The sequence below is a fragment of the Lithobates pipiens genome, unplaced genomic scaffold (assembly GCF_037356315.1).
Source record: "Lithobates pipiens isolate NorthernLeopardFrog02 unplaced genomic scaffold, aLitPip1_a1.2 Scaffold_8, whole genome shotgun sequence".
Classification (NCBI taxonomy): Eukaryota; Metazoa; Chordata; class Amphibia; order Anura; family Ranidae; genus Lithobates; species Lithobates pipiens.
The window spans coordinates 127,972,864-127,988,564 of NW_027507903.1; the positions used below are offsets into that span (position 1 = coordinate 127,972,864).

At 44.3% G+C, this 15,701-nt stretch overlaps 2 protein-coding genes across 4 annotated transcripts in view; both read right to left on the bottom strand.

Annotated features, from left to right (window-relative positions):
* The window catches only part of LOC143963249 (ciliary microtubule associated protein 1A-like), a 44,369-nt gene extending 37,792 nt beyond the window's left edge, over positions 1-6,577 (bottom strand). The window contains exon 1 of the mRNA XM_077472824.1: positions 6,011-6,577. The gene's annotated coding sequence lies outside the window, so the exon portion shown is untranslated. The remainder of the gene's footprint in view (positions 1-6,010) is intronic.
* A 2,564-nt stretch (positions 6,578-9,141) lies between these two features.
* Positions 9,142-15,701, bottom strand: part of LOC143963247 (ciliary microtubule associated protein 1A) — a 36,932-nt gene continuing 30,372 nt past the window's right edge. For all 3 annotated transcript variants that reach the window (XM_077472823.1, XM_077472822.1, XM_077472821.1), the window contains 5 exons: positions 15,455-15,658; positions 15,215-15,316; positions 12,913-13,034; positions 12,683-12,823; positions 9,142-9,746 (listed from right to left, as the gene is read on the bottom strand). In XM_077472823.1, the coding sequence (XP_077328949.1) occupies positions 9,654-9,746; positions 12,683-12,823; positions 12,913-13,034; positions 15,215-15,316; positions 15,455-15,658 (662 nt within the window). In that variant the 3' untranslated portion in view covers positions 9,142-9,653. The remainder of the gene's footprint in view (positions 9,747-12,682; positions 12,824-12,912; positions 13,035-15,214; positions 15,317-15,454; positions 15,659-15,701) is intronic.

Consider the following 15,701-nt stretch of genomic DNA (forward strand, 5'->3'; position numbering starts at 1 on the left):
CGGTTTTAGTCCATCGGACTAGCACACAGACGACCAGACTCTAGTCCGTCGGAAAGATTTGAAGCAAGTTTTATTTCTAGATTCGGGAAAAAAAAGTCAGCTGGAGCCCACACACAATTGAATTGTCTGACGGATTCCAGGCCGCCGGACCAAGTCCATCGAAAACTTTGGTCGTGTGTACGCGGCATAATAGTCACATGTGAGGTATTTTTGTGGATCGATCTGGGGTCTATAAGACCCCAGATCCCTCCTTTGCACTTAAAAGCATTCAAAATGCCAAGTTTGGCTGTTTCGATTAATGACATTTTTTAAAATCTGCTGAGATATTGTCTACTGAGGCTGATTACAGTGTTTAATCAGATCAGATAACAGAAACATGGGACTCAGTGTTTTTGTGGGTTAGCCAGGCACTGTAGTCTGTTGAAGAACCCAGGAACCCTAGGAGCAGAAGTTGGAAACCGCTGTTTCCTGCTGGAAGTTCGCTAGGGAAATAAAAGAAGTGAGACGTGCATGCCCACTAGACTAACTGGGAGCAGGGTCACACAGATGTAGTAGCATGCCATGACCTGCGGCTGGGCATCTACAGTGGAGCGCCCTATCATGAGGCTGCACAGTCACAGTAGCCCACACCCCCTCACAAAAATTGTGCCAAATGTAAACTTCATTGGCGGTCCTGGTATGTGACATCTCCTCTTCAAGGCCATTTTTACCCTTGCAGGCTTCACCTATGCAACCTGCACAGCACCTAAAACCTGGATATGGAGGTACTGGCACTCTGGACAGCATAAGAACAAGCTTATGCCAGCACTTACCACATCAGATGCTGACCATTAGGAATAAGAGGCCCAGACCGCTTCTTGGATTTGCTCTTCACATTTGACAAAAAACAAAACAAAACAGCTAGCTGGCAATGAGAGGGGATACACAGGGGCATGTCCCTGCAGCTTTCTGGGCTACGTAGGGAACTGTCCCTGCAGATTTATGTTTTGCCAGTGTCCAATCACCTGATGGTAGCTACATATAACCCATTGTTAAAGGGGTATTAAACCCAAAAGTAAACATTTATTATATTGCACCTTACTAATTCTTAGATTTGGTGGCTGTTCTAGTTTCATTTTTTGGGGGGCCTTCTTTCTTCTCAAAAGAAAAAGCTCTCCTGCATATGTATCAGTTACAGGGTAGAGACAAACCATTTAACACTGACAGGGGTGCTTACAATGATTGGTTTTATCAATTTATTTATGTAAAACATTTATTCCAAAAGGGAAAAAAAACTGTTTGCTGTAACTGTTTTAAAATTGTTGCCTGGAGTTCATCTGCAATTTGTTCCACTCCCCTCTCCCCATACTGAAAATGTTACTACCAGAAGTTGCTCCCTGTGCTCCTTTATTCATAGTAGGGGTACTGTAACACAGGAGGTTTCTTACTGGCCAGAAACTGGTGAAAACCGAGGGGAAAAGCCTAACAAAAGAAAACAAATGCATCCACCGAATCGAATGCGTGGTAAGCTGCAATATATTACATTTTTGGGTTTGGGTTTAATATCGGTTTGAAGACTAAAGATGCTGTGTCTTGTACTGTACAGCTAGAAAAATGATATTTATCCACTTAAGGACAGCCGCATGGCAATGTACGTCGGCGCAATGGCATCGACAGGCACAAGCACGTACATGTACGTGCTCGCCTTCCAGCGGGTGGGGGGTCCGATCGGACCCCCTCCGCTGGATGCGGCGGTCCGTTTCGCTGCAGGAGCGATCCAGGATGAGGGGATGGCCGTTGGTTTCTGGTCATCCTCTCTCAATCGCTCCTGGCGAATGAGAAGCTTCCCCCCGCTGTGTATAGTAACCACAGGCAGGGAGGAAGTGATGTCATTCTCCTTGGGGCGGACTGCGAGGAGAACACTGAAAGTAAGTGCACCAACACTACACTGACATGTAGGTACACATAGGCACACTGTCACCCCCCGATCACCCCCCCCCTCCCAGTCACAGTGTCACTGATTGCAGTGATAATTTATTTTCTGATCACTGCATTTAGTGTCAGTTGTTGTAAAAACTGTCAGGGCAGTTAGTGTTAGGTCCAGGGTAGCCCCCTACCCCCCCAATAAAAGGTTTAACCCCCTGATTGCCCCTAGAGTTAGCCCTTTCACCCAGTGGCGGCTGGTGAAGTTTTTGGATGGGGGGGTGCCAGACCCCGCCCATCATGACCCCGCCCATCATTTTGGCCCCTCCCACTTCTCATAAACCACGCCCCTTATGTAATCTGAAAAAAAATTGGCGTGGGTTCCCCCCTCCGAGAGCATACCAGGCCCTTAGGTCTGGTATGGATTCCAAGGGGAACCCCCTACGCCGAAAAAACGGCGTAGGGGTCCCCCCAGATCCACACCAGACCCTTATCCGAGCACGCTACCCGGCCGGCCAGGAAAGGGGGTGGGGACGAGCGGGCGCCCCCCCTCCTGAGCCGTACCAGGCCGCGTGCCCTCAACATGGGGGGGTGCCTTGGGGGAGGGGGGGCGTGCGGCCCCCCCACCCCAAAGCACCTTGTCCCCATGTTGATGAGGACAAGGGCCTCTTCCCGACAACCCTGGCCATTGGTTGTCGGGGTCTGCGGGCGGGGGGCTTATCGGAATCCGGGAGCCCCCTTTATTAAGGGGGCCCCGGATACCGGCCCCCCACCCTATGTGAATGAGTATGGGGTACAATGTACCCCTACCCATTCACCTGTGAAAAAAAGTACAAAAAAAACACAACACAGGGTTAAAATATTTTATTGCACAGCTCCGGGGGTCTTCCGTCTTCGGGGGTCTTCTCGCCGGACTCCTCCACTATCTTCTTGTAGCTCTTTTGCTAGCGGAGGAGCCCGGCTTTCTTCCTCGCCGCCGGCCTCTTCTTCTGACTTCGGGGGTCTTGTCCCCCTCTTCGGTTCTTCTGCCGGGCCACCGTGCCTTCTTATAGCTCTTTTACAGGCGGTAGCCCGGTCCTCTGTCGCCGCCGCCGCCCGTTCTTCTTCTTCTGCGCCACAGTACACTATGTTAAATTGTTAAATGACATTTTATTTTTTATTTTTTAATGTCTTAAAGGGCCCGTTGTTTTTTTTTTATTTACTTTTTTTTTTTACTTTTTTTTTTTTTACACCTAGGGGGAGGGGGGGCGGCGCCCGGGCGCCCCCCTATGGGCGGGCCGCCACTGCTTTCACCCCTTTTTGCCAGTGTCACTAAGCGATCGTTTTTCTGATCACTGCATTAGTGTCACTGGTGCCGCTAAGTAGCTAGTTATTTTTTTAGGTTCACCGCCAGTTTTTTATAGCGCTAGGTACCCCGATATACTGCCCAATAATGGTGTTAACCCCCTGATTGCCCCTAGTTAACCCTTTCGCCCCCCTTTCACCAGTGATCACCAGATAAGTGTTACGGGTGGTTAGTTAGTTTGCTTTTATAGCATCAGGGCACCCACCATTTATTACACAATAAAGGTTTAACCCCCTGATCACCCGGCGGGTGATATCAATTAGGTTTTAGGGTCAGGGTCTGCGTCGCCCCAGGCAGCGCTAGGTTAGTGCCATTACCGCTAACACCCACGCGCAAAGCATAAACCTCCCGTAGTGGTATAGAATCTGAACAGATCAATATCTGATCAGATCTATACTAGCGTCCCCAGCAGTTTAGGGTTCCAAAAAAACACATTGTTAGCGGGATCAGCCCAAATACCTGCTGGCACCTGCGTTTTACCCCTCCGCCCAGCCCACCCAAGTGCAGTATCGATCGATCACTGTCACTTACAAAACACTAAACACATAACTGCAGCGTTTGCAGAGTCAGGCCTGATCCCTGCGATCGCTAACAGTTTTATTTGGTAGCGTTTTATATTTAAATCCGGAAGGCAGTGCTTGGTTTTCAGGGTCCCGTACGTGGCTAGGCTCCCAAAAAGTCCCCCACATGTGGTATCCCCGTACTCAGGAGAAGCAGCAGAATATATTTTGGGTTGCAATTCCACATATAACTATGGCATGTGTGAGCAATATATCATTTAGTGACAACTTTTTGTAAACTTTTTTTTTTTGTGTAGCAGAGAAGTAGCAGAATTTATTTTGGGGTGTAATTTCACTTATGCCCATAGCATGTGTGAGCAATATATAATTTAGTGACAACTTAGTGCAAAAAAAAAAAAAATTGTAATATTCCTGCAACTTGTGGCAAAATATAAAATATTTCATGCCTCTCAGTAAATAGCTTGGGGTGTCTACTTTCCAAAATGGGGTCATTTGGGGGGGGGGGTTTGTGCTATTTTGGCATTTTATGGCCTTCGAAACTGTGATAGGTAGTGAGGAGTGAAATCAAAAATTTGCACCCTTAGAAATCCCGAAGGAAGTGATTGGTTTCGGGGTGCCGTACGCGGCTAGACTCCCAAAAAGTCCCACATATGTCATATTCTCGTACTCAGGAGAAGCAGCAGAATATTTTGGGGTGCAATTGCAATATATCATTTAGTGACAACTTTTTGTAAACTTTTTTTTTTTTTGTGTCATTATTCAATCACTTGGGACAAAAAAAAAATATTCAATAGGCTCAACATGCCCCTCAGCAATTTCCTTGGGGTGTCTACTTTCCAAAATGGGGTCATTTTGGGGGGGGGGGTGCCGTACGCAGCTAGACTCCCAAAAAGTCCCACATATGTGGTATCCCCGTACTTTCCAAAATGGGGTCATTTGGGGGGGGGGGGGGTTGTACTGCCCTGCCATTTTAGCACCTCAAGAAATGAGATAGGCAGTCATAAATTAAAAGCTGTGTAAATTCCAGAAAATGTACTCTAGTTTGTAGACGCTATAACTTTTGCGCAAACCAATAAATATACGCTTATTGACATTTTTTTTACTAAAGACATGTGGCTGAATAAATTTTGCCCTAAATGTATGACTAAAATTGAGTTTATTCGATTTTTCTTATAACAAAAAGTTATCCATTTATATCGCAAAAAATAAAAATCGCAGAGGCAATCAAATACCATCAAAAGAGAAAAAAAAAATACCATCAAAAGAAAGCTCTATTTGTGGGAAGAAAAGAACGCAAATTTTGATACAACATTGCATGACCGCGCAATTACCAGTTAAAGCAGTGCAGTGCGAAATTGTAAAAATACCTCTGGTCCTTAGGCTGACAATTGGTCCGGGGCTCAAGCGGTTATATTAAGCAAAGTAGGCCCAACAAATAATAGTTTGGGATTTAATATTGCTGGCATGACAAAACACTGTTCATGAGGATATAGGTGTCATCATAGTAAGCACAGACTAGAGTCAAAATTAAAATATGTTGTGATATTCAATTTACAGTTCCAGGCATCCCTTACGTCCCCATTCCCTATCCAAGTTTAACCCATAAACAAACAAAAACAAAACAAAAATCCCCTGACTGATTCTTGAGTCTGTTTGAAAGCTGCAAAATTCCTGTGTGTAAAGGGAAGGCCCAAAAATCCAGCGGCCCCTGCGGGGGTAGCGCTACCATACTCTATCGCAAAAAAACATTAAGGGATTCACATCTAACACCAATGTGGCTCACAGCAGGGGTCCGGAGTGTCCCTGTTCTCCGTTTCAGTGACAAATCAGGCCACAATTTTTGCCTGAATTCAGACCTGAAACGGACCCCTGTGCAATTCGCTTCACAGCCGCACATGAGATGTATGAACCGGCTCCATTGAGAGCCGGTCACAATCTCCTGTCAAGCAAATTGCTAAGCTGAGCAGGGCAATAACTTCTCGCAGGAGGTGGAAACCTTGCAAAAAGATCTGAACAAATTAATGGGGTGGGCAACTACATGGCAAATGAGGTTCAATGTAGAAAAAGGGAAAATAATGCATTTGAGTGGCAAAAATATGAATGCTATCTATTCGCCTGAGGGGAGAACCTCTGGGGGAATCTAAGATGGAAAAGGACCCGGGGGTCCTAGTAGATGATAGGCTCAGCAATGGCATGCAATGCAGGGGCAGACCCGAGGGGGGCAACGGGCAATAGTACTTACTCCAAGGCTTTCTCCCTCCGCCACATCACCAGATTTGCCTTAACGAGACATCTAAATGCAGCTGCAGGGACTTTATTTCTGCTTCCGATGCAAGTGTCACTTTACTTCCCTGTGAGGCGGAGTGATCACCCGACAGGAGCTTCCTAGTCCCGGCTGGTGTGACGTCGCGATTCAGAGGCGCGCAGGATTGAAGACAAGATGGACTTGTAGCCAGCTCAGGGCACTGCAAGTGAGTGATCACTTACTTAGCTAAGGCATTGTTATGTTAATGAGCTACGACAGGCATTGTTATGTTAATGAGTTAACACCTTGTCTTACATGTGAAGTGGTTAACGCTTTGGGGGTGGGGGTGAAATAATTTACAATGGCAATTGCAATATGGCACATGGAGGGGGTTAATGTACTCACTCATGTATTTGTGACCAGTGGCAATTAACCCCTTTGTGCTGCATTAATGACAGTGGCACCATCAATTAACCCCTTTTATGCTACAGCATTAAAGGGGTTTATAAACACTGCCACTAATGCAGCACAAAGAGGTTAATTCATTGCCACTGGTCAGTAATACATCAGTGAGTACATTAACCCCCTCCATGTGCCATATTACAATTACCAATCATCATCATTATCATCATGATAATCACACTGTACAGGTGCGTTGAGCCACAGCACCTGTATTGTGTGATTATCATGATAATAATGATATAGAATGACAGAAAAATGTATCTTTATGCTTCATTCACACAGGGCGTGCTGCAGACATGCGCCTAACATGCAGGGCTGTCTTTTACTGGCTTGGGGATGCATGAAGTGTTACATGCATCCCAATTATTTCTACTGAGACACACAGCCGCTATCTCCCAATATGTCATGCGCGCGGATCCCAAAATGCATGTAGGGTTTATTCAAGGACCCGCACCAACATGTCATATTGGGATGTAGCGGCTGTGTGTCTCAGTAGAAATAAATGGAATAAAACCGCCCCGCTAGCGGCCTTTACTGCCGATGCCCAGTGTGAAAGCAGCCTTATTTTCTGGCAGTGCCCCTCCCTAAACTAGACTCTGGATCCATCCCTGATACAATGCCAAGCTGCTGCTAACAAAGCAAACAGAAAATTGGCATGCATTAAAAAGGGGATCAACTCCAGAGATAAAATGATAATTCTCCCGCGCTAGAAGACCCTGGTCCGGCCGCACCTGGTATATGCTGTTCAGTTCTGGGCACCAGTCCTCAGGAAGGATGTACTGGAAATGGAGCGAGTACAAAGAATGGCAACAAAGCTGATAAACGGTCTGGAGGATATTAGTTATGAGGAAAGGTTGCGAGCACTGAACCTATTCTCTCTGGAGAAGAGACGCTTGAGAGGGGATATGATTTCAATATGCAAATACCATACTGGTGACCCCACAATAGGGATAAAAAAAATTCAACATCACCTACTATGTAACTATGTAACTATGAATTGGATGCAAGGAAACCCACATCCAATTCGCACTAGTGTGAACCCAGCCTAATACTAAGTTTCAGCCCTAGGAGTGGGTTGGTGGCCATGGAACCCTGGCTTATTGGTGTAGATTGTTTGGACAATGGGCTAGCAGCTTCTGCGCACCAAGTGGGCTCTTTGGTCATCTTGGGTAGCTGTGACTGGAATTACCTTCTTGGTGCCGGCCACACGCAAATATGCAGCCTCTCAGCAGGTTGGCCTTGGTGCCGAGCAGCCACATATTTGCGTGCATTAGTGCAAATACAGCTGTGCCAAGAGCGTGTGCCCTGCGCACTCCTGGCACAGTTACTTGCAGCTAACGGAAAGCTCCCAATCATTGCTTGAGATCGTAAGCTTTCCGATAATGCGACTGATGTAACAGCCAATCACAGCGGTCACAGGATCATAAACCCTATTCCGCCTCCCGGAATCCTAAACCCCTTAAAGGGCTGGGAGGCGCACGCTCCAAGGGGTTATAGGACCACAATTGTGGCTGCCACAACCAGTTGCCGACAAGCAGCAACACACAACCAATATGGAAGTACCAATTTCAATTTAAGCCTACATATATAATTTGTCTCCTAAAAATCTGGAGGCAGGGGGCATGTGTTGACCCCCAAAAGGCTTTGGCTTTCTGTACATTTTATACATTTGAATTAATCCATATCTGGACATTAACAGCAACAGTGTTGCACTTAAATCTTATGGCGCGTACAAACGACCTAGGTCCGACGCTCTTCCAGACGGCCTTTCGGCAGAGTTCCGATGGACTTTCCGAATGAGCAAAGGAACAGGACAAAACTCTGGATAGCCGCATACTGGAAAAAGACTTGAAATCCCATTTTTTATTAAAACAATGTGGGTCACTTAAAAACAAAATCAAAAAATCCACAGCAAAAGAATAACAGGGTACAGGAAAATACTAGGTCCGACGGTCTTTCCAACGGACTTTCGGTGAAGTTCCAACGGACTTTCCGAATGAACGGACTTGGCCACACACAATCACACCAAAGTCCGATGGATTTGAATGTGATGACGTACGACCGGACTAGAATAAGGAAGTTCATAGCCAGTAGCCAATAGCTGCCCTAGCGTCAGTTTTCGTCCGTCGGACTAGCATACAGACGAACTGAATTTTCGACCGGACTCAAGTCCGTCGGAAAAATTTGAAACATGTTCTATTTCTAAAATCTGTCATATTTTTGGACCGCAAAGGTCTGATGGAGCCCACACACGATTGAATTGTCTGACGGATTTGTTCCGTCGGACCTTTGCTGTCGAAAAGTCCGCTTGTGTGTACACGTCATTAGTCCTATCAACTCCAGTTGTATATGAAAAGGCTTACATTGCCTAAGGGAACCAAAGGGCTCAGCTATAGTTTACTGTACACACTCTCCATTGATGGCTGTGTAGGCTTTCTCTTCTTCATGAAAGTTGCATTTAATGGAGATTATGGTGTATACATTCCTGAGTAATATGTGATAGTGACTTCCTAATAAGATTCTTGTGTTGAAATGGCAGATGCTAATGTTTTTGCCATCTCAGAACAGATTGGTGATATTAGATATTGCCAAAATAAAATGAGATAAAAGCAGGGTAGTTATCTACATAAAAAAAAGTAAAATAAAGGACTGCTCTACTGATAGTATATGTTACCAGAGATTCTTGACCTTTATTTATGTTAAATAGGAAATTCTAACTTTATTTAAACTGGCACAATATGATATTATACATTTGATTCCAAAAGGCATTTGTTTCAGTTAAAACAAACTGTGCAAACGTTAGTTTGGCACTCCAAAAACATGTTCTGCAATTCCAGATTTCTGATACACAGGTAGTTAAAATACAAAAAAAGATTTTTTATTTTTTTTACAAATTGGTGTAGTTTAGTCGGTCAACTTCAACTCTTAATAGTCAAACATCGTAAAGGATTGTGAAATGTGAACTGCATATAAATGAATTTAAACATGGAGACATAATAAAACTTATCGTATGACCTTCCAGAGGACCACACACCAAGGTGTATGTCTGAGTTGCTGCATTGTACTGTGTTGCAGAGCTACCACAAGGCGAAGGACATTACAGCATGTCTATAGAGTGGGGAAATGAAGACCATTCCTCTTTTTTGAAGGTAGGTCTGTGCTGGTAGACTTTTGCTGCTTAGTCTACTACATCCACAATCAATGGAGCCACATATTCGGAGTGTCTGATTCCAAAAGAAAAATTAGGGGCTTGAGGCCGAGACATGACCACCTAAAGAGAAAGGACAAATGTCAAGCACACTTAACATCTACTGCTACAATCCAGCAATGAGCACATACATGTGATCCTAAATATGGTACATCATTTAGTTTGCATCTGCAATACGGTGCTAAAGTTTTCTTTTACTTTTTGGATGCAGTTGTCACCTTTGTGTATTTTATATTCCACTGAAAATATATCAGCAAAATAACATCCATTGCTAGAAATCCTTATAGTACTTAACATATAATTTTTTTTGTGTATGAGGATTTAATGTTGGGTAAGAAAAAAAAAACTGCAGAAAAAGATGCAACACAAACCTGGCACTAACGCAAATAAGGAAAACTGTTGCCTAAAAGAAACCTGTAGGATAGAAATATGTCAGCTGCCATCCCTTAAAGCAGGCATGTCCAAAGTCCAGCCCGCGTTTCGTTTGATGTGGCCCCCACTTGGAATTTGCATATATATTAATATACACATCTGTGGCCCCCAAAGCTTGAGCGTGTTATGTTTTTTGTGCTGTTAATATATCCATCTTCTTTAGCCTGACAAATCCTGAATCTTAATCTTAGTATGAGCCAGGCGTGTGGCTGGGTATGTTCACAAGTCTAGGTACCCGAGCCGCTATGAAGCTGACAGCGCGAAGAGCCAATCACAGACACTGTGACTATTCCCGATCTCTGCATCTGCGGACTGCAGATGCAGTGATCGGGAAAATGTCACAGTGCCTGAGATAGGCGGTAGGGCTGCGCTCTGACAGCTTCCTTGCGGGCTCGGGCACATTGTGAACACGCCCAGCCACACATCCCGGCTCATACTAACAACGAGTGCTGCGCTTGGGATTTGTCAGGCTAAAGAAGATAGATATAATAACAGCCTAAAAAAACATAACACATTCGAGCTTTGGGTGCCACAGATGGATATACTTGGTGGGGGCATATCAAACTGGAACGTACGTAGAAGAAGGCTTTACAGCTGCTGGATGGCTCTACACTGCTCTCTACCATCGTGCTGAGGATGGACACATGCCAGAGATGAGGACTCCTGATTTTATCTTGTTTTTTAACACTCAACAATCACTTTATTAAATTTTGCATACTGCACTTAGATACACCTTTCTTTTCCTTTTTTATATCTTCAGAGTTGTTTCCCCTCTAACCAAAGTGCTGCCAGAAGGGCCATCTCATCACTATCATCCCCCTGACCAGCTATCCACCTCCACCAGAGCACCCTTATCTCCTCTCTGTTTTATACCTTTGGATTTGATTGATAGCAGTGGGAGCCAATGGCTGTGCTGCTATAAATCTATCCAATCAGGACCCAAGACACCGGCTGGATCTGATGGGCTCGTCCCCGTTGCTGGAAAGACCGGGTTCAGGTAAGTAAAAGGGGGGCAGCTGCATCACAGGAGGTTTTTTACCTTAATGCATTAAGGTGAAAAACCTTGAGGGTTTACAACCCCTTTAAGCTTGCCATACATTAAACTATTTTATTGTTCAAATTCCTTTAGATTTATTTTTAACTATGTAATACAAGATCCTACTTAGTTGCATACAAATTGAAAGCGTTTAGGTTTGACCTTGTATTAAATGGTTTTGGTAAACATAAAATAAAGTTAAAGAAATTGTATAATAGGGTCAGGTGTCATATGAAGTCTGACAATTCAAGGCGTGTGCATTGTTTGTTCACACACTGTTTTTATGTTTTTAAGTTAAGACATTTGACAGACAGTAACTATTGGGCAGTAGATGACTTCTGACTCCCAACACAAGTTACTAAGACAGACAAAAGTTACTATGACAGACTCTGACAAAGAGAGCAAAGCTAAATAAAAGGAAAATAAAAACTTAATAAGTAACTATGTCTTTTGACACAGGTGGCCAGAGTGTGGTAAAAACAGGCATTTTTAACCTATATAATCAGGCTCTTAATCTTTCTGATTATATGCGTAGTAGGATTACAAAAGGATAAACACATCTGATTAGGAAAAGAATCATGTATGTTAGAGAAGAAACCCACCGTTGATTTTTAAACTATTAATATACTGTATATGACAGCATTGCTAACATGATGCATCCTATAAGTGTTGCAACATCACCAGTCTGTATGCTTAAGAAAGTCCAAATGGACGAAACACATCCGAGTGGAGTCTGGTGGCATTACCAATATGGCTGGTGGAGTTGCTGTAAACCTTTTATGACAATGCTAGCGGAAGACATTGGAGAGCTAGATACAGATAGGCTGCTGGAAAGGAACTGGATGGCATAAGAAATTATACCCGCTGTTGCTGGATTCTTGTATATTGTGCTAATGGGCACTTATGACATGTGAGTGCAATTTTTTAGATACTTTTATTACATTTAAAAAGGTTTTTACACTTCCATTGTATTGAATGTGACTATATAAATGATAGAGGATATATCTTGTAAAAAAAAAAGGGGGTGACATCTATGATATATCTTGTGGAGTAAAAGTGGTAGTCTACAGTCTGGAGGAATGGTATCCCTATGTGGCAAAAAAGCTGGTGAATGCAGGTTCATTATTTTAGGTGGAGGGATCACTGTGTGTGGTAGATAAGTAAAAGGGGTTCAAACATCAATATATTGAATGGAATGATTTTTGTTGAAGATTTGAAACTGAATTTAATTTACAAAGGGCTTTAGATTCTACATGTTGTATACATGAGGGCTTTAGATTATACATGTTGTATATATGATGATTTGTCACAAGGAAAAATTGAGTTAAAAGTTTAGAATTTGTGGAATGTTAAATATATTTTTCTGGTTAATAGGGTTATACCACAAATAAGAGCTGCATATTTATTGATATATCTTTTACAGCATTACTCTCACTTTAACATTGCAAGTTTTTCTTAGGATGTACAGCTGATAGAAGAACATGATTGCATTGTAGCATATTGTTAATCTCAATCTCATGAAGAATCTTACCCTTTCTGGACTATAGGCTCCTGGACCTGGTTTTTGTGTGGTGTCTCCAGGCAGGGAGTTTCTGGCGGTCATACTGTACTGTGGAGGTTTATATTTATATGTTGATGGCTCAACAACACGGTAGGTTCCAGGTCCCGGTGTCTGAGATTGGAGAGGTTACATATATTTTTAGTATATAGATGTCAATAAAAATGTAGCTTGAATATGGACTGAAAAATAAGACTGCTTACTTTCTGTAGATCTTCATGGAAGCTTCCTATTTTGCTTCGTCCAGTCATAGAGAAGTTTGGTGCTGACGATCTGTTAACAATTTTTGGCCCAAGCACAGATGGAAGCATATATGCTGCAGGACCTAAAATACATAAGGTATAGCATTTGTGACAAACAGTCCCAGAAAGCACTGAGACAGCAGGTACTTGTGTCCCCGGCTGGGACTTCTGTTGGGGTAAAAGGGCTTCAGAGGAAGAAACAGTTGGTCAGGAGCCTGGATACCTGTACTTTGAGGGCTCTGGTGTTTGGCTAGGAAAATAATGGGTGCCCCCCATGGACACTGTGCCTGTCTGCAGAGTTCATCTTCCCATCCCTGCACTGCACTGATGGGAATTGATTGGCAGCACTGCTGGGAACTGATTGGCAGCACAGATAGACAGCACTAATGGGCACTGATAGGCACTGCTGGGTGGCACTGATTGGCACTAATTGGCAGCACTGATTGGCACTGATGGATGGCAGTGATAGGCAGCACTGATAGTCCCTGATTGGCACTGATAGGTGGCACTGATTGGCAGCACTAATGGCACTGATAGGCAGCACTGGCAGCATTTAGTGGCACTGATTGGCAGCACTGATGGGCACTGATATTTGGCACTGATAGGCTGCACCGATAGGCATCACTGATGGGCACTAATTGGCACTGATAGGCAGCACTGATTGGCACTGATAGGCAGCACATATGGGCACTGATAAGAGGCACTGATAGGCAGCACTGATGGTCAGTGGTGGCATTGGTTGGCACGGATAGGCGGAACTGATAGGCACTGATAGGTGGTATTGGTTGACAATGATAGGTGGCACTGATGTACACCTGATAGGCAGCACTGATGGGCTCTGATAGGCAGCGCTGATGGCCACTGATTATCACTGATAAGTGGCATTGGTTGGCACTGATTGGCAGCAGGAATTGACACTGATAGGTGGAACTGATTGGCACTGACAGGTAGCACTGATTGGCACTGATTGACACTGACAGGTGGCACTGATAGGCACTTATGGGCACTGATATGCGGCGCTGATTGCCACTGATAGAGGAGAGGGGGATTATAACATTGAGCAGTCAGCGAGGCCTGTAAAAGTCGCTCACTGCGTGACACTGTCATGTAATGTAACTGCATTCTGAGACCATCTGTCAAAATTTGGTGGTGATGTCAGGTGTGGGCAGAACAGAACAGCTATTAAACACCAGCCAACGGGATAGGTACTGTGTATGTGGTTCCGCTCCTTTCTATCAGCTATCAAACACCAGCCAATGATTGGGCTGCATAAGAAAGGGAGTGGATCCACATATACGGAGTGGCCCGCCCTGCCCCTATCCTGTTGGCTGGTGTTCAATAGCTGTTCTGTTCTGTACACCCCGACATCACCGCCGAACTTTGACAGATGGTCTCTGCATGCAGTTACATTACATAACAGTGTCACACACTGAGCGGCTCTTACAAGCCTCCCTGACTGCTCAATGTGAAACTGTCTCTTGAAGCATTTCACAGCAGATCTCGGGAGACAGCAGGCATGCAGCTACACTATCACACAGGGGGTCATTAGGGTGTGCCCAGGCTTATGCTGGAAAAGATGTTAACCATAAGGGCCGGTTCCCACTGCTGTGATGTGGGAACGCTGCAAATCTACTGTGGGTTCCAGCATCTCATGTCTCCCGGTGGCCCTATGCGAACTGCTGGGAGTGTCAGTTAAAAGTTAATGACACCCCCAAATCAGTTTGCATATCGCAGTGCGATCTGCAAACTTGGACAGGAATTGGACCACATGGTTTGAACACCCATGCAATCCGATTCTGCTGAGGACCAAAAAAAGGGTCTTGTACGAGTTTGGTCCGAAAGCGATGCAAATTCAGCCATACTATCTGTATGGCTTAAATCGCATCGCACAGAGAATGCATATGATTTGCACTGCAATGCAGAGCCTGCCAGGAAGTTGGCACTGCGGAACGCTAATCACAAGCAGTGTGACATTGTCCCGATGCGTGGCTGCAGAGATCAGGAAATGTCTCACTGCTTGTGATTAGCGTTCCGCAGTGATGACTTCCTGGCGGGCTCTGCACGTGCTGTTTGCGAACACGCCTGAGCTCATCCTTTAACAGTGGTATCAGCAAGGAGCATTGATAATTTAAAAAACTATTAAATGGGCACCTTAACGATCGCTACATACAGGGATATATGAATTACTATTATCATAAATGTTTGCTAGTAGTCATTTTAACTGATATTTTGCATAATTAAATGTCACAAATGTAACACTTACCTGGTGTTTGGTCATTGCTAAAGGTCTTTGTTCTTGCCCCTAGTGAATATATTGGAACTGATCGATAAGCAGATTTTCCAGCACGCTCCGGAGAGTAACTACCTGTTAAAAAGACACACACACACACACACACACACACACACACACGGGTGAATTTGGAGGATTTTTTTTTAACAAAAGCTTTATATCACAAACCTGTTGTTTTCCTGCACAAAATTATCTTATCACTTATAATATCACCTGGTCCTGGAGTTCTGAAAATATTTAGATCCTTGGGTCTTCCATAGAGTGAATATGCTGGTGTGCCATCTCTGCCCCTCATGGTGATATTAGCTGGCACCAAATACCCTGGTCCTGGGGAGCAGTTATCAACAAACTTGAAGCGGCGGCTACCAAAGCTATATGCAGGTGCTCTATATTTACTAGGATCATGCTGGATGTAACCTGCAAAGATATCCAAATGAAAGCAGTTTCAGGGAAAGTATTT